This window comes from Nelumbo lutea, chromosome 8 (genome assembly GCF_056320005.1).
Source record: "Nelumbo lutea isolate HS-2025 chromosome 8, American lotus-T2T, whole genome shotgun sequence".
In the NCBI taxonomy this organism is placed as follows: domain Eukaryota; kingdom Viridiplantae; phylum Streptophyta; class Magnoliopsida; order Proteales; family Nelumbonaceae; genus Nelumbo; species Nelumbo lutea.
The window spans coordinates 11,925,730-11,943,580 of record NC_142691.1 but is presented as its reverse complement, the minus strand read 5'-3'; the positions used below and the strand labels follow the sequence as shown (position 1 = coordinate 11,943,580).

Below are 17,851 nucleotides of genomic sequence, written 5' to 3'. Positions count from 1 at the left end.
AGTACTAAACCTGATCTGTTGACATTCCTATGTGAAAAGTGAAAACATCAAAAGGGTTTATTGAGTTATGCTAAATACATTCAATAGTAAAAAAAATTGAAAACATCACAAGTGATTGGAAAATTGAAATACAAAAGTTGAAGGAATTCTTAGCTACTCTATTCGAGGTGAAGGATTTGGGTCCCTTACTTTCCTTGAGATTGAAGTTGCTTGATCACAAAAGTTTTCTTTATTTCTCAAAGGAAATATGTCCTAGATCTATTAGAGGACACAAGCAAGTTAGGAGTGAAGCCAATTGATTCACCCATTGACCCTAATCATCACCTGAGTAATAGTCAGGGGGAGGCTATAAAAGATCTGAAGCAGTTCCAGAGAGGCTTGTAGGGAGATTTTTATATCCATCCATGACCAAACCTGACATTGCTTATGTTGTGGGTGTCCTTAGTTGGTTTACGCATAATCCCAAGAGGATTCTTAGATACCTCAATACGTTCCCAGGGGCTGGTTTGTTATTCCAGAAGCATGGGCATTTGAAAGTTGAAGTGTATATAGATGCTGACTGGGCAAGGGTAGTAGATGACAAAATATACTTGTGAATATTGTACTTTTGTGGGAGGAAACTTAGTCACCTGGAGAAGTAAAAAACAATGTGGTGGCTAGGTCCAATGTTGAAGCAGAGTATAGAGCTATGTCCCATAGAGTTGCTGAAATTATGTGGATAAAAACCTGTTAGGTCAATTGGGCTTTGCAGTTAACAGTTCCATTCCATGTCACTCTATTGTGACAACAAAGCTGCCATCAATATTGCAGCCAACCCAGTCCTCCATGACGGGACAAAACACATTGAAGTGGACAACCATATTATTAGGGAGAAACTTGTGACTGGAGAAGTGTGCACTCCCTATGGTAGCTTAGCTCAGAAGAACAACTTGCAGATATCTTCACTAAGGGCCTCCATCACTTGTGGCACAATGATTTGTGTGACAAGTAGGGCGTGATTGACACTTATGTCCCAACTTGAGGGGGAGTGTTAGAATTGTTAAATAATTTATATAGTGTGTGCCGCAAGGGATTGTTGTCTTTTTGCTCTTTTTAATGTCCCAGCACTCTTTTTCGGTCTCCAATCTTTATTTTCTCTTCTCCCCTCCCTTCTCTCCCTTCTCTCTTCCTCCATTTTTTCTGCCTTGTTTTACTGATAATAAAGGCTATTGTAACCAAACCAATTGCAGCTCCAGTCATTTAGGAGTTCACAACCTCCTTAATGGCTTGTTCACTAAAAGACAAAACATGTTTAATACTGTATAAAGTAATTCGGGTTTTTATATTATTTTGTTTCGATTGTTCAATTGTTTAATATGATATTGTGATTACTGGATGTGTTTGTATAGTCTTTTTGATGCTCTTTGAATTTGAGACAGATTTGTTTATCCTTTTATACATTTCTTTTTCTTATGATGTAGTTTCCGTCAATGTCATCTCTTCAAGGGTCACTGCCACACATGGCACCACCTTCTGGCCTATTGCGCACCACAAGCCTTGGTAGTCTTGGTACTCCTCCACGTTGGGTGCCTCCCCAATCACAATCTTATGCAGCAGCAACGCTTCCAAGTAAAATCATATTTCTATTTTTTTTATTATAATCTTTAGTTCTTTTTTCTTTCATTATGTTCCCATGGTTTATAAACTGGGTCTTCAGTTTTTCTTGTATTTGATTTAATCCATCTCAGGTACATATATGGGGCAACAAGCACCTAATAACATGTTGCCTTTTGGGTATGTACTTGTTTGGTGTACTTTTATTTATTTATTTTTCTTTTAAATTATGGAGAACATATTGAATACTTGTGGAATGACAGAGAAATTTTATCTGTTTGTTCCTCTTTTGTTTTTTGTTTTTTTTCTGTAGCATTGTAAAAAATTTATTGATCAAAACATTTATACAAGAAACTTAATTCTTTAAGTAATTCTGCAGACATCAAGGAGTTGGAGGATTTAGCAGTGATGGAGCTGGTTTTAGTACCTTAAGTAAAGATCAGCTAATGACTGGAACATACTCACAACCTGCAAGACAAAATTCTTTTCCTTCTGTAGGGGGGAACCCATTTGGATAGCTGCAAAGCCAAAGGTTTTCTGATGGCATTTAGGTTCAGCTTTTTGCTGTTACAGCCTGTTAACTTATGGGGAGTAATTTGGTTTCATTCTGGTTGAGGACCATTTGAACTGATCCAGCCAAATTAGAAGTTTTCTGCATGCATCTTTGGCTATTTTAAGGCTTAAATGGTTGGTCAGCAACAATGTAAAATTCATGTAGAAATGAAGAAAAGAAGATATGAACCAATGGAGAGGGATTGGAAGTGTGCTTCAAAGTTCGGATGGATTTGTGGCACCGGGGGAGGGGGGGGGGGCTTTTTTTCCTTTGCTTTAAGTTATTTCTATGGTTTTGGTGGTCTTGATGTTTATTGTAAATCTAATTGTTATTAGTACCATATTCCAAGTGTTTTATATATGCTTATTTGGGTTGTAGTATTTGTATCCTTTGTATTAGTTTTTTTTTTTTTTTTTTTTTCCCTTTTCCTTTTTTCCCTTCTTGTTGAGTCTTGGGGTTTTGTAAGTTCAAATTTTCATGAGGCTGCTTTCACCAATCTTCCACAATCATGGAAAGTGCTTGGTTCATGAGAATTTTTAAATTTTTGCTGTCTCTGAATTCTTGTTTGTATTGATGAAGAATAAAAAAAAAGATTTTAATAGGTATGGTTTTCATGTAGTCTTCGAGATTATTGTGTTTTTGTGGTTGTGGTTGGATCAGAGAAATCTCGAACCTTTCTTTTTGGTCTTGGTGTCTATATTAGATGTAAAGACTTTGCCAGTAAAGAAACTTTGCATATGACTTGATATGGGTAAATCAGATGCGGTCTAATTGCCAAAATTAACAGGTGCACGAACTTTTATTCAATCTTTGAACAAGAAGTTCATTGATGCAAGACTTTGAATAAAAGGTGGGGGGGGGGTGGCAAGTGACCTCACCCTCAAGAGTACATCAGGGGCAAATTTGCTCTAAAACCACCCAAAAAATTTAGTTAAACAAAAATTTAAGAAGTATACTGGGGTGAAGACCCTTGTTTTTCCTCGCTGACCTTCGAACTTGGTCCGTCTCTTGAACAGTTGAACATTTTTAGATTTACGGTTCTTTCTCCTTTTCACCATTCCACCCTCAAGAGTACATCAGGAGCAAATTTGCTCTAAAACCACCCAAAAAATTAAGTAAAACAAAAATATAAGAAGTATATTGGGTGATAACCCTTGTTTTTCCTTGCTGACCTTCGAACTTGGACCACGGTTCTTTTTCTTTTTCTCCATTGTCACCCATTTTGTAGTTGGTTTATCGTTTTCCTTTGAAACACCATTCTCAATCGGATTCTCACCATTGTGATTAATGATCTTTGCATGAGTGTCTTCAGTTCTCTTTTTTAATGTTTTACTTGTTTTGGGGGAACTATGATTATGTGCTCTAAATTTTTACGAAAAGTTAGAGACCATGCAGTTCATTAATTCCACTCCATGTCATTCAGGCTCTATTGATTTACTATGGGGATAAAGAGATTTTACCTTTCATCACCGTTTGAACTTCATGTTTTTTCTCAGAATCTATATTGGAATTTTGTCAAACATCATTCCAGCTATCCTTTTGAGCCATATCTGGATCACGTTTCGGAACACAAGCCAGGTTTTCTTATCAACCTCAAGGACTTCAATAACAGGAGAATCCCTATTCTCTTCTTGTACAAAGCTCAACAGATGTAGGTTTTTAAAACATCATCAAAAGTCGGTAAGTCTCCTTAAGAAACAACCTTCCCTTTTCTTGGATCACGAACCAGAACCCAGTCTTAAGAAACAACAGATGTAGTTGTACCCTTGTTTTCTTTTTCTTTTCTTTTTCTGTAAAAATATTAGCCGACATCTTGGTGGAATCCTTTTTTCCTTACCATGCTTACAATCAACATTAGCATGACCGACCTTGAAGCAAGTCTCACAATATGCAGGAAGGTTCTCATATTCTACGAAGAACCTTCACTCCTAAATCCAATCCAGACTTGTTTGGCATGTAATTTAAGAAGGTCTTATATAACACAAACCCTATCCGCTATTGTTCTTGATAAGGTGATGGTGGCTGGATCAAACTTCAGTACAAAACCTATAGCTTGAGAAATGGATCTAAACAATCCTTCTACACAATTTTTTATTTTTGATCAGCAACATAATGAATTGTTTTTGGGCAGGTGTTTTGCAACTGCCCCAAAACAATTCCCTCTATTGACCCGTGTCTAGCTAAATGCTTAGCTAGGCTGTTTGCTGATTTAGGAACGAAGGTTCAAAGTACCGATACGCCCCCGTGTATTGGTAAAAAAAAACAACTGCTTAATGTTTTTTTTTTTTGGTTTTTCTTTTTCTTTTCAAAACTTGATTTTTGAAAATGTTTTAAAGTCTTTTTTTTTATTGAAATTAATGGGTCTCAAAACACCTGTAAATAGGTGTATCGAGACCAAAAAATATGATTCGGGGCATATTGTATTGATACTTTGAACCTTAGTAGGAACCCATTGCAAAATATAAGCAAATCTTATCCTTCTACATAAGAATTGACAGGCATGAAGGGGAGATTAATCCATATTGGCACTTGCTAGGCTCCCAACCAGGTTCAAAGTTGGGAATAGATGAACTAAAAAAGATTTAATTCGAAAAACTTTTCTAAACCACATCTTTAGATAATTCTCCTCCTTCGCGAATCAGATTAAAATGTGCTTTGAATCCAAAGCAGCCACCCAAATATCAGTTTTCAGAGCAAAAGATTTACAAATAAAATCTTTAAGTTCAGGCAGAGAAGGCCTTCCATACACACTTACCTATCAACACCAATTTGAAAACATCATAGGATTGATACAGAACTTCTTTGGGAAACGCACTGCAGGCTCTTCCTGTTTCAAAGTGGGAATATCACCAGAACTTGTAGAGAGGGTTTGGCAATCGGAGAGAGAGAATAGTAGCAAAGGACATCTTCTGAGATGGAGAATCTTCCTTGGGATTTGCCATGGAGGGAGAGAGAGAGGTGGCGTCTAATTTTTTTTTTTTTGAAATAGGTAAAGTAAGAATTTCATTAAGACAAAACATGTACAACACGGAGCTGTACACAGGGATTTACAAAAACTGCACCAACAGAACTAAACCCCCAAACCCTGATTTACAAAAAGATTCCAAACCGCAAAAAAGGAATTAAAATTTCTGTCCTCAAAAACATTGTTTACTGCAAATTAGGAAAACATTTTTCCCATAACTTTCTGAAATACTGTATCTGAGGAGCTGTGTTGGTTCTTGAATATCCTTGCGTTCCTCTCCTACCATACCATATGTACCAGAAAACCGCAGCAGGAGTCAATTCCAAGCCAATTTGCCCTCGACCTTTGACTCTCCAACTCTTCGCAAAATCTGCCACTGATTCCCGGTCGACGCAATTTAAAAAAGTGAATAACTTATTCCTTGGTATCTCATATGGGTTTTACAATTATAGGAATTGCTTCCATAACCGATAAGGGACTTAATGGAGCTATTTTACAAATAATCTCTTATAGATTTATTGGTGCTGCACTTTTTTTCTTTGTAGGAACGGGTTACGATAGAATACATCTTGTTTATCTCGATGAAATGGGAGGAATTGCTATCCCAATGCCAAAAATATTTACGATGTTCAATAGCTTCTCGATGGCTTCTCTTGCATTGCCGGGAATGAGTGGCTTTGTTGCAGAACTGATAGTATTTTTTAGAATAATTACCACTCCAAAATATCTTTTAATGTAAAAAATACTAATTACTTTTGTAATGACAATTGGAATGATATTAACTCCTATTTATTCATTATCTATGTTATCCCAGATGTTCTATGGATACAAGTTATTCAATGCCTCAAACTCTTTTTTTTTTTTTTTCTTGATTCTGGGCCACGAGAATTATTTGTTTCGATCTCTATTTTTCTACCTGTAATAGGTATTGGTATTTATCCGGATTTCATTCTCATACTATAAGTTGACAAAAGTCGAAGCTATTCTATCCAATTACTTTTCTAGATATTTTTCATGAAAAAAAAACAAAAAATCATGTGATTTAAAAAATCCGTTAGATGTAATGACCTTGAGCCTTATCTCCTTCCGTCTCCTTTAAAGCCTCCCAAATTCCCTTTTTTCAAACTCTCTATCCAGATCTGCAGCTTGCTCCTCCGAGAGGCCATCAAACTCCAGGCCATCAAGTTTTGTCCTGTTAACCCACTCTTCCTTGTAAAGGTTCTCATAAAACTCCACAATATGGCTTTTCATTCAGTCTACCTCCTCCACCAACACACCATTCATAACCAACTTGATGGTGCAAGATTTGGATGCTCCTAAGTATAGGGCAGTTCGGACGTCTGTTGCCAAGTAAGTTGCTTGAATTGCAACGAAAAAGAGGATCAGAGAACCGGGGTGACTAACCCAGCGAGATCGCTCCGATGCTTAAGTCAGCAATTATGATATGCGAGTTGAGAGTTTGAGAAATAGGAGAGCTAGAATGCACTTAATCGCACGTACTTGGGTTTTGGGGGTCGATGCCCTTATATAGTTGAGTTGCCGTGGGTCTCACAAAACGGCTCTGGGATCCTCGATCCACGTAGATGGGTTTCGTTTCGCTTTAGAAGGAGAGCAATGTATCCGTTAATGAAGTCTATCGTTACCTTTCGATCCAGGCAGAGAGAGGATAAGGCCTATTGTTACGCGGCATGATCTCGTCCGCTGAAAAGCTTTTGAAGTTGATTACGTGTCACTTCGATACTCGGGTGCCTGAACACCTGGATTCCCAAACTGATGACAAGGCTCTCTTTATTGAGCTATCGTCCTAATGGCAGGTCATATCCACGTGTCCTTTAGTTACTAGGTGGGCCAAATCACCCCCTCATCAAAATTTTCAGCATATTTTCCCATCTCTTAGCACTAGCTAATTTGTGAAAAAAACTTTGCTTTGTTATCACCCTTTCTTAACCAGGAACATTTGGAACGCTGCCTCCATTTTGTCTCCTCTTGATAGGCTGTTTTGTCGAAATCCAGTTTGGCTCCTTGTCTCTTCCTTTTTTTCTTCCTGAGCTAACTGCCTCTCCTCTTTAGCTCTGTCGATTTCGACTATTGTATCTAAACAACTTTTCAGTTTCTGTTCCACCCCTTTGAAAGAGTCCTTGCAGATTTTAATTTGCTCCTTTAAGGCCTTCAATTGTTGCCAAACACATGACTATCTGTTCCTTCCACAGAAACACCTTCTCAGCTGCTCCACAAAACCTTCCTCTTCAAGCCACAAGTTTTCGAATCTGAAAAGCGCTGGCTTGAATTGAATGCCACCGTAATCCAAGCAAATGGGAATATGATCCGATAAAGGTCTCGGAAGGGCTTCTTGGGACAGATTAGGGAACTTCTCCCACTCAGTAGACACCACAAAACGGTCTAACTTCACGAGGGTTGCATCCTCCTGATTGTTTGTCCAAGTGAATTTGGCTCCAATCAAAGGAAGATCCACTTACTCCCATCTCTCCATAAAACTGGCAAAATCCCTCATGCCTCTCCTGGACCTCACTTCCCCTTTTTTCTAGGGTTTCACATTTCTCCACCTATAACACGGTGGTTATAAGAGTGTGAACAAAGGCAAATTTTCGGTTGGGCTCCATGTGCAGAGAAAGTTAAGCTAGCATGGCATGATCATCAGTGTTTTCATGTTTTTTATTGGAGAAAAAATATGAGTACATGGTTTATTAGGATTTGTGCTTTGAATTCAGCGAAAATGTACTAGGTTTCTTTTGTTTTTCCTTTGTGATACAAGGAAAAATGTCCTACATTTCTAAACACACACTTTTAGAATATTATTCATTAGCAATTCGGTATATAGCTTTTATCTTCTATAAGAGGTCTTTTGTGATGAGTTATTTGGGTTCTCTAATTGGATATCCCCTGATTAATACCTTTGGCTTTTTTTTTTATACCGTTCATATCTCATGTTTCAGGTTTTTGTTGTAAGGATCCTTCTATGAGATGTTAGTGTGCTTTTTCTTGTGAATGACATTACTTGATGGATAAAGCATTGTTCATTAGAAAAGGTTTCCTTTTTGGCTCATTGACATTTGGATTTTTTCTTATAATCTCTTGGACATGAATGTATTACGCTTATCTTTGTAGGTAATTTATAGTAGGGCCGAATTTGGATAAGGTTATATCCATTATTTTTGATAGATTAAATTGGGTTTTAATTCAAATTTGATCTGATAGGAATATGATAGACCTAAATTTCTTTCTATCTGATGCATATGCAACCAATTAATTTGAACTTGATTCTTTTACGCATCTGGACATCTGATTGTCAATAAATTTGTATGAAATTAGTGTAAATTTATAAAATTAATATAAAACAAAACTTAAAAATTTTAAATAGAAAAAGCAGGTTTATCTAAATCTCAAGTTCCACCTAACTAACACTAAAAAAATGGTCTTTGTGTATACATATGCATAATTGGATTGGATCAAGCAATTCTGAAGTCGACCTGATTAATGAATGGATCATATTTTCAAATCCAACTTGATCTGATTATGGGTTATGACTAGATGGTTATCTGAATCCGATTTAATTGAATCAAATTCAAATTGGATGAAATCTGATCCATTTGCAGCCCTATCTACCAAATCATATAAATTCTTGTATTTTGCACACTTGTTCCTTTTTCTGCTATTTTCTCTACTTCTCGTGGCATCATCAGTTGACTCCAAATCTTCTGTTTTATTGGATAAAATTACCTATCCTTCATGTAAAGCTAGCACTATGCTTGCCTGGGAAAACAGGACCTCCTTGTATTACACTTTTACCTTGCTAAAATCCATCGTGTTCTAGTAAATTGCATGCCCTTCTGTAATTCCTCTATTATGGTGTTTTGGTGATAACATTTGTTGTCATATCTATGTGGCAACTGAAAGAAATTAGCATGTATTACCATAATTCCTAGATGGATCTCCTGTAGTTCCAATAGGCAACAGTAGAAGTTGGAGCTTTCTTAGCACACTCTTCACCTCACCTGCAGGAATGCTTAGTTTAAAAAAGAAAAAGAAAAACATAGAAAGGATGCTAAGCTAATGTAAGAACACTTATAAGCTGCCTTTTAATTAATGACAAAGAAAGAAAACTGTTAAGCTCTTTTACAGTGCAGGACCTTGGGGCTTCCAAGTGTATTTACAAATATAAAGATGCTTAGCTCAAGTAAGTTGCAGATCTCTATGTCCATTTGACCATTAAACCAATTCAGAGAACATGTATATGCGTGTTTCTCTGGAAGCATGGGTTCTCTTTTAACTTGTGAGCGAGCAGGAAGTGCCTGGAGAAAATGGCTTCTAATTTGATTTGATTGCAGTAAACACCGAATGAAAGGCAATGAAGAGGAAAGAATTAAGATGCATTTCCAAATTCCAACTTCTCAAGTAGATTCCATTGACTGTCTCTTCTTCCAAACAAGTGGGGCAAGCAGCATCCATACTGTGACAAAAACTTCTTTTAATAAGTATAATACTAATGGTATAGACATAGAAAACCAGAATTCTAGTGCACTAACATCTGCACCTTTTAGATCAATACTTACTGTAGACACAAGCTGCTAACCATTCATTCACAATTCTGACCCAGGTACTGGTCCAACCTACGTCAATTGTCCACCTGCATGGAAGAGAGATTTTTATTCGATTACCAGGAAAAACATGATAGAATTATTCTTCCTTTTGGCATATTTGAGTTTATAAGTTGTAGGAACACAAGTAAAGAAGCAAAAGGATCATTGTTTCTTATTCAACATTCAATTTAACTCTCAGTTTTGGAAGGGACAAATTAAATGCGAGCAGGAAATTATAGAGTACTGAATGTTTTCATTGTGGTAGCAGGAACCGATTAATAGATAACCATTGCATTGCCATTTCTCATGCCACCACTTTGGATCAGGTATCATACCTATGTGTCATGTATGCATGTGTTCATTCCATCCATGCCTATACCAAGATAAGCAATTACAGTTCTCTGAAGGGATTCAGAGCACATGACAATTTTCCATTTGTCCTTTTAAGAAAATGATTTAAAATCTTTGGAGCATATATTACTGACAGAACTGTTTCTTGTTTTTCTATTTTTCCTTCTCCTCAATATAGAGTTGAAAATAGTTTTCTTCCCCAACAATGGGTAACGTTGACTTGTACCCATCCTCCTTCCACAAGAGACATTGGCCAATTTATCATAAAAAAAAGCTTGCACAAGTTGATCAAGGAGCTAACGTATTAAAAAAAGTTCCTCTTCTTCAAACTAGACTTCTGATGACCTGGAAGTGGGACATTTTTGAACTTGAATAAAAGAAATCTGTTGGATACTTACTTTTTCATGGTGTGGTGAGCATTCCAACCAATCAATAGCATTGCAAAGTACATGGCTCCTGTGGCAAAAACAAAATGGAAGAATCCGTAACCATATGGAACATCGTCTGCAGCCTGCACTTCATCCTTCCTGAACTGCACTTGTTGTTGTCAGATATGTCTCATTGGAAGTGTAATGAACTAGACAGGAAGTTGTTAATGAATGGGGCGAACCTGGAAGCATTTAGAATCTATCCCAGTTGAGAATGTTGCTATAACCATTGCAAGTAGTGCAATAACAAAGCTCTGCCACCACATTGAGATCCATCGTTAGATATAAAAAATCAAAGTGTTGATGGCTAAGTATTAAAATGATGGTATACAAATTCTGGCAATATAAACCTCCACCTCGTAAAGAATGCATAAAAGTTCCAAGTTGAAAACAATAACCATTTATTGATTTTCTTCTTTGTGCAAGGGATTTTCTTTTCGTTTTTTTTTTCTTCTTTTTTTTTTTTTTTGGCGGGGGGGGGGGGGGCGCTTTTGTTGGTCGTCAGCTATATCTTTTACAGTTGCAGCTTTTCCAATTTATCTCAAATTTGGTAAAATATTTTGCTAATACCACATCTAAGTCAATGCAGGTATTTTGGAGATAGCAGGGCAAAGAACCATATTGCTGCTCCTATGGGAAAACCGAAAGCTCCAGGTCTTTCCAAGGATTGAAAATCGTTTCGAACAGAATATCAGAATTAACTCATCAGTTTGCTTGGAAATTAGTAGAGATGGGGATATTATTGCAAATTACTGATGGTATCTTCTTTTTCTTTTGTGCTTGCAACTATTCTCAGTTTTCATGGGAAGTGCGGATTCAGAATATTACTATGATTGTAAGCCAGTCTGCCCTGGCTGCAGCTTCTGCCTTTCTGTTGCAAGTCTCTGTTGGTGGTTCACTGTAAACATGGACATTAAAATCAAGCTTAAAACGAGGAGAAAAACAAAGAAAGCAAAATAAATAAATAAATAAACTAGGTTTTATGCTGATTCTTCTTGCTCTCTCTCGAAAAGGAACAAGTAAAAAGCAACTATGGTACCATTGAGCAAAAGAGTACTACGTTCAATTGTTTTGCAGAAAAGCAAGAATCTTTTGTGTCGTCACTTCCATAGTATTGGAAAATGCTTAGGAAACTCAAGTGGTGCCGCTAAAATGGGCCTTTTCGTCTCTGCATATTCAAAAAGGACAATGCACCAGAAACACTTCGCTCAATACAAGTTCCTGGTGTTTTTTCCCTTAGGCTGATCGCTTGAATGGTGCCACTGATATTTCAGTAGCATTCCCCTTGGTTCGACCATCAAGCTAACTGATGGTCTAGAACTAACCCTAACTGAAGTATACCAAACAAAGGAGTGCCTAATATTGTTGGAATGCATACCTCCTAATGGCGCACCAGCAGATAAATACCACATAAAGCCCCATTAACCCTGGGGTTAAGAAACCAGCGTTTACCTGTTCAAGTAAAAGTATTATTGATACGTGCAAAATCCTGCGGAACATGAATAAATGACTGGGAAGTAGATTCCAAAAACCAAAACTTACTTTTGGGTGGAGGGAAACACAGGCCATTAATTGGAGAAGTACTAATGTCCAGGTGATGAAGAAGATGTTAAGCAAGCAAGATGACATTGGTGCATACCATATATACATTAAAACAACACCCACCATGCAAGCAATATATGCAGCAACTGAAAGTAATATTACCTGGATACGGCTGCAATAGAGGATCCTAGGAGATTAATTTCAAACGGTAGATCTCAAGTAAATTTAGCAATATAATTTAAATATTTCTAAAACATGACTTGATGACAGAGTTGCGCCCATGATTAAGCTTTTCAAAGAATTTGCTAACATAATTTCTTTACAAGCCTATTGTAGTTTCCAGAAACTTAAAAGAATCCCTGACAACTGGTCATTTTTCAACTCAACTATACTTGTGAAAATACACTTCAAAAAATGCAGATATAATTGGACTAGGGGACTATATTATGGAGAGGGAGAACCTTACCATCTACCTTCATATTTGTCTGACTGACAGCAGTCATTGAGCCATGTTATGAAACTGATCACACTAATGAGTTGAACCAAGAGGAAGACCCTGGGAAAATAATTTGCAACAAAATTGGAAAGATTCTCAGCAATATTAGTGAAAAGTTACTGGATGACAGTGAATAGAAGCCCATATGTTCAATTTCACAGGCAAACTCTAATAAGATTTTACTTGGTTTGAGAAGACAAGACAATTTAACAAGAGAGTGGTGTACCCGGCACCAAAATGTGCTATCTCCCCTGCAACAGAACTACTGCTTCAGTGAAGTGGTAATAAGAAATTATAATACAAGAAACTAAAAGATCTTCACACGTTGTGATTAAAAGAAGAAAGAATGATAAGCAAAAGAAAGAATATAAAGAGATGGAGGCTGATGGATTAGGGCAATATTACTAACCATAGAACTGAATAAGTGCATTTGGAACAAAAAATGGGAGCACGAGCAATGCAATACACAGAAGGATCTTAGCAGACCACCATCCAGAGTGCCATGAATCACTACGCTCATTCAGCTTTCTTGTACCAGCCGTTGAAAGAAACATTGTGAAATAGAATATCTAATTAAAATTTAAGGATCACTTACTGAAAACAGGAATAGTAACAATAGTTGCACACAGTTGAACAAGTGCAACGCTGCCGAAGCACCGATTTTGAAAATATACTTTCACCGGCACATCACAATATGATATGGTGCTGCAACATCATTATTTTTAGTTTCAGATCGCCAAACTGGGAATTCAACTATAGAGAATACCAGGTTTTACAGTCATGAACTTCTGGACACCTCCTATGACTCTTCTGCCTGGCTTCTGGATATTGGTTGAGGCATGTTGACACAAACCATGATTACTTGAGTTTTTTTCTTGCCATTTTTGTTGCCAAGAAGCTGTATTGGTGGCTAGGTGCATAGTTTAAGTTGCACAGGACCTAACTTTTTTGTACTCATAATGTCAATAAGAATAATTAAGTATAAAATCTTCACCGAGTATTCTGATCAGTTTCTCCTATCCTATCTACAAAACTTCTTATTTTTAGACAGTTATCGCATTTTGGTAATTTTTGAAAAATTAGGGGCATTTCTGTGAGTTCGCAGCTTTAAAATATCTTTTAATTGTAGAAGGAATGAAGGATACGAAACAACCGAGACTAACTCGCAGAACGCCTTCTGTACCCAAACAGTAACGACCACCTTTACATCCTTTTAGTCCTGCACGTACATCCGAAAACATCTTCCATTAGCCGAGTAGAACAGATAAGACCCCACATGAAATTGAAGAATGCAGATTTTCTACTCACTTTTTCTACGGATTCTCTACCCGTTGTGAACTGCAATCACATATGTGGCTGTAATTCATGGCGGGCGGTAGGAAAAGTGAGTAGGTCCCGTTTTTTCATTTGAGAAGTACATATATATTCGGATGATTCTAATCGTGTTGATAGAATAACCCTTCTTTTTTTGAACAGTTGTTTGGATAGTCTTTTTTTTTTTCGAATTTGGATCTCCTACTCGTAATAATTCTGCCCATTTCTACCTACATGACAAGGCACCCACACATGAAGATTCTATTCTACCACAGGGAGATGTCAGTGTGTCATGGGCAGACATAGACAGAGTTTTGTGACAAGGAGATTTGTAGTTTTTTTTTTTTCTTTCATTGGAATTTGGATAATATACTTAGTTAAATTGTTCCCGATTTCCCATGAACAACTAAAAGAGGGTGCAGGGAATATTATGCACAGGGAGATGTCAGTGTGTCATGGGCAGACATAGACAGAGTTTTGTGACCAGGAGATTTGTAGTTTTTTTTTTTCTTTCATTGGAATTTGGATAATATACTTAGTTAAATTGTTCCCGATTTCCCATGAACAACTAAAAGAGGGTGCAGGGAATATTATGCACAGGGAGATGTCAGTGTGTCATGGGCAGACATAGACAGAGTTTTGTGACCAGGAGATTTGTAGTTTTTTTTTTTCTTTCATTGGAATTTGGATAATATACTTAGTTAAATTGTTCCCGATTTTCCATGAACAACTAAAAGAGGGTGCAGGGTCCCTTTCAGAAAGGTAATTTTGTGATGATGCCCTTAAAAAGGGCATTCTGTTCGAATAGGATCAACCAATAGGCCCTTATCGAGAGACTCAAAGTAAAATGGATGATCATGATTCTAGGATCCTTAAATGTCTCATCATCTACATTTCTTTGAAATTGAACATAAGGTTCACAGAAAAAGAAAAGAAAAAAAGAGATCCGATCGCTTCGTATTATTCCATTGATTAAAGTTCGACTTTATCTGGGTACTGCAGACATCATGGTCATAGGTACCTAAGTGTTCAGTTCATGCCCCTATTGCCAAAGCCACCAATGGTGGAACCTAGATTTATGAGCATCATTTTTGACGAAAAAACGTTTCGCTCTTTATTAGGGAAGAGCAACACAGCCCATCCCCCAAATCCATAATCCACAATCCAGCATTACATCAAAGTTGAAAATTATTTTTTCAGGTTGACGCTCAGCGTCAGTCCTGCCATGATCAAAGATAGTTTTTATAATTGAGTTTATTCTCGCTCATTCCATGAAGGCATGAAACGCCCTCCCCAGAATTCAATTAACGGCTTGTAATCAAGTTTTGTACCTGCTTAAAAAAAAAAAAATAAACCTATGCAATGATGGGCGTAAGAGCCCGGATCTACTACTTGCTCTACTTTGAATCACTTGCATGACCAATCAGGAGTGAACATCAGTATTCGGTATAGATTGGTTACATAGCAAGCGCAATGGCTCGAGCAACAGATCCCGAGTGCCTTCAGTAGGACCGACTACAGAGCTTTCCAAATGCTCATAGACACATCAAAGATTAAAATGGTTGAAAAATGATCTGATGATGCTGATTTTTGGTATAGACGTCTCTTAAGGAATACCCACCTATTGGTGCACAAATAACAATTCAAAAACAAAGAACCTATGGCTAAAATGCATTATTTTGATAGGTGCTAACCGGGTCCCAACATTCCCTCTTTCTAATTTATTTAATAAAGGAATTCTAATATATCACTAAGGAATGGTAGTTGTATATAAGAAAGGAATCTCTTTGTGGGATTCCAACTTCCAAAAGGTAAAAGAGGGAGTCTTCTCGTTTGTAACATTTCGGAGGTGGTACACCTCATTTATTTTACTGTTAAATAATGGCAACCCACCAAATTTTCCCATCAGAAAAGCATCTATGCGAACTAAAATCAGCAGAACCAAACTAAATGAAGAACAGTCACTAAAAAAGCAGGAAAGGGAGGTGATGTATGCATTACTTTCCATTTCGGTCAATGCGCTTTGTCCGTAATCCCGAACCGCCCAGGCTAATAGATTCGTAAGCAGAAAAATTAGGCCGTAGACGTATCGGGCCATCCAGGGATTGGGACCCATGTAGAACTGGCTACAACATGACTCCTTCATCAACTCCGCCAACCTCTCGCTCCTACTGCTCTCATAGTTCTCCATCTCTTCTTTATCTGGGGAAATATCCAAGCTGTTAGTAAATAATTAATAAATCACAAAGAACGGCCATGGAAGCCAATAAAACAAATTGCTTGAAAAGGCATCATAAACAGTTTTTCACCAAAGCTACCTTTCTCAATTTAAACTAAACTAGAAACACTGAATGAACTAAGCTAGAAACACTGAGGCGATCAGTGTGAACCCAACCTGCTTTGGGCATCTGGATCATCCAACTGATAAAATGTAATCAATAAGTATGCTCACATGGCATCCAGTCGTGAGCCGTGCATTGTGTGCAGAGTTTTTACTTGGAGAGAATCCCGTCGCATTTAGTTTCCTTACCTTGGTGATACAAGAAAAATTCCCCGGAGCAATTCTCATGTGAGTTCGGATCACACATGCGCCCCACATGCACATCTCAGCGTGCAATGGAAATATCTCCCGTACTTGGGGAGGATATGTTCCCAATGCACGGTTGGGATGTGCAGTGGGTCGCGATCAGTGGGGAGCCCCATGCATGCGAATTCTTCTCAGGCAAGGGTGAAGGGCTCACACCATGTGCTGATCCAGATCAAAAGGAGGCAGATGTGGTGGATATCTGGTGGTGATGGTGGTAGGTGTTACATCTCGTTTGGTGTATTATTGCTTGTACACTCGCAAAATTTTGGTGGATCACAGGACCCACCATTGAATGAATCCACAATCAGTTGAAGCTGATTTTGGGCCCAGTCAATGGTGGGACTCGAATCTTGGTGAACGAGGCACGTGGACAGTAGTTATGGACCAGATCAAGACCCAACCTATAAACCTAATGCCTACTTTTTAAAGTTTTAAAAAGGGAATCTAAAGAGTTCGTATCCGTGTAGAAGACCACAAGCATATCGGATTACAGGAACAGACTCTTTACTATTTCAGTATTTCCTTCCTCCACAAGAGTAATCCCTACATTCTCTCTCTCTCTAGCGAAATATCCCCATCATTTCGTTATTTACACCGATTATTTCAACAGTTTTATCTAAAACTGAAGTAAAAACGTAAAACATTCTCTCTCAAAGATAACGTGTTTTATAGCTAATTCATTCATTCTACCGGAATTAGAATTAATTTATACAGGAACGGGAATCACATGAGATAACAATCTCTTTAAAATCGTAAAGATCAGATGTTCATGCAGGTTCAGTAATGTCTAGCATGTTATCGCATTTCTTCTTTTGTTAGAAGGTTGATCATAGATGAGAGCATATCACAAAAAGCAGAAGACTATGGATCCATTTGCTTATACAGGAAGGTCGTTCCATTTTTCCGATGACAAAGAAATGGAAATAAAGAAAGAAGTAAATTCAGACCTGAAAAAACTAACGTTCAGAGCCAGATTTTACAGTCGAAGACTAGCAAAATCAATCTCAAAACAGATTCACAAATGGATCAAACTCAAAAGCTTCCATATCAGAAAAGGAGAGGGAGAATTGATCTTAACCAGGAGACGGAATCGAATTCCGTTGAATTGGTTCTAACAGAAGTTTTCCCGAGGAGTCAGGAAGATTTGATATGAACGTACCTGTTAACAGTGATTCAGCTCAGCGTTTCAGCCTTCGGATCCGTGGAGAGAAACGAAGAAGTTTGTTCGGGAAGCTCCTCTCTCCACCTCTTTGATCTTTAATAGCGAAGCCAGGCGTAGAGAGATGATTTCTTTTGAGTTCTTAAATCTCTTTTGAGCGACGAGGACTTCGCTTTTCTGGGCTTTTATTTTCTTTTTTCTCCTTCACTTTTCCCGCCCGCAAGCCTTTTGTTTCCTCCTACGGGTTAACGGCGTATCGTAGAAG

The 17,851-nt window shown here is 37.6% G+C and overlaps 2 protein-coding genes across 15 annotated transcripts in view; one reads left to right on the top strand and one right to left on the bottom strand.

The window, feature by feature from the left end:
• LOC148842743 (uncharacterized) overlaps window positions 1–2,751 on the top strand; it is a 34,822-nt gene extending 32,071 nt beyond the window's left edge. For 9 of the 12 annotated variants that reach the window (XM_088956421.1, XM_088956418.1, XM_088956422.1 and 6 more), the window contains 3 exons: window positions 1,461–1,608; window positions 1,728–1,773; window positions 1,973–2,751. In XM_088956421.1, coding sequence (XP_088812547.1) covers window positions 1,461–1,608; window positions 1,728–1,773; window positions 1,973–2,111 — 333 coding nt within the window. In that variant the 3' untranslated portion in view covers window positions 2,112–2,751. The remainder of the gene's footprint in view (window positions 1–1,460; window positions 1,609–1,727; window positions 1,774–1,972) is intronic. The other 3 variants (XM_088956423.1, XM_088956424.1, XM_088956430.1) reach the window with 2 other exon arrangements.
• A 6,432-nt stretch (window positions 2,752–9,183) lies between these two features.
• On the bottom strand, window positions 9,184–17,784 carry LOC148842742 (uncharacterized). Of its 3 annotated transcripts, none has more exons than XM_088959141.1 (13): window positions 17,587–17,784; window positions 15,842–16,042; window positions 13,672–13,745; window positions 12,936–13,095; window positions 12,753–12,777; window positions 12,497–12,586; window positions 12,031–12,202; window positions 11,867–11,940; window positions 11,317–11,386; window positions 10,671–10,742; window positions 10,459–10,592; window positions 9,683–9,756; window positions 9,184–9,579 (listed from the first exon to the last, which is right to left on the bottom strand). In XM_088959141.1, the coding sequence occupies exons 2-13, from the start codon at window positions 16,029–16,031 to the stop codon at window positions 9,521–9,523; spliced, it is 1,194 nt and encodes a 397-aa protein (XP_088815267.1). In that variant the 5' UTR covers window positions 16,032–16,042; window positions 17,587–17,784; the 3' UTR covers window positions 9,184–9,520. The 3 variants fall into 3 exon arrangements, with proteins under 3 accessions (XP_088815267.1, XP_088815265.1, XP_088815266.1); XM_088959139.1 differs by lacking the exon at window positions 17,587–17,784 and adding an exon at window positions 16,371–16,772; XM_088959140.1 differs by lacking the exon at window positions 17,587–17,784 and adding an exon at window positions 16,236–16,594.
• Between the last annotated feature and the right edge of the window lie 67 nt (window positions 17,785–17,851).

Excerpts from the sequence above, each read along its gene's own strand:
- LOC148842742 (XM_088959139.1), bottom strand. The coding sequence starts at position 16,428 with ATGTGTGATCCGAACTCACATGAGAATTGCTCCGGGGAATTTTTCTTG. Across the intron at positions 12,203-12,496 it reads GACAAATATGAAGGTAGATG|CCGTATCCAGGTAATATTAC; the intron begins GTAAGGTTCTCC and ends CCTCTATTGCAG. Across the intron at positions 9,580-9,682 it reads GTTAGCAGCTTGTGTCTACA|TATGGATGCTGCTTGCCCCA; the intron begins GTAAGTATTGAT and ends TTTTTGTCACAG.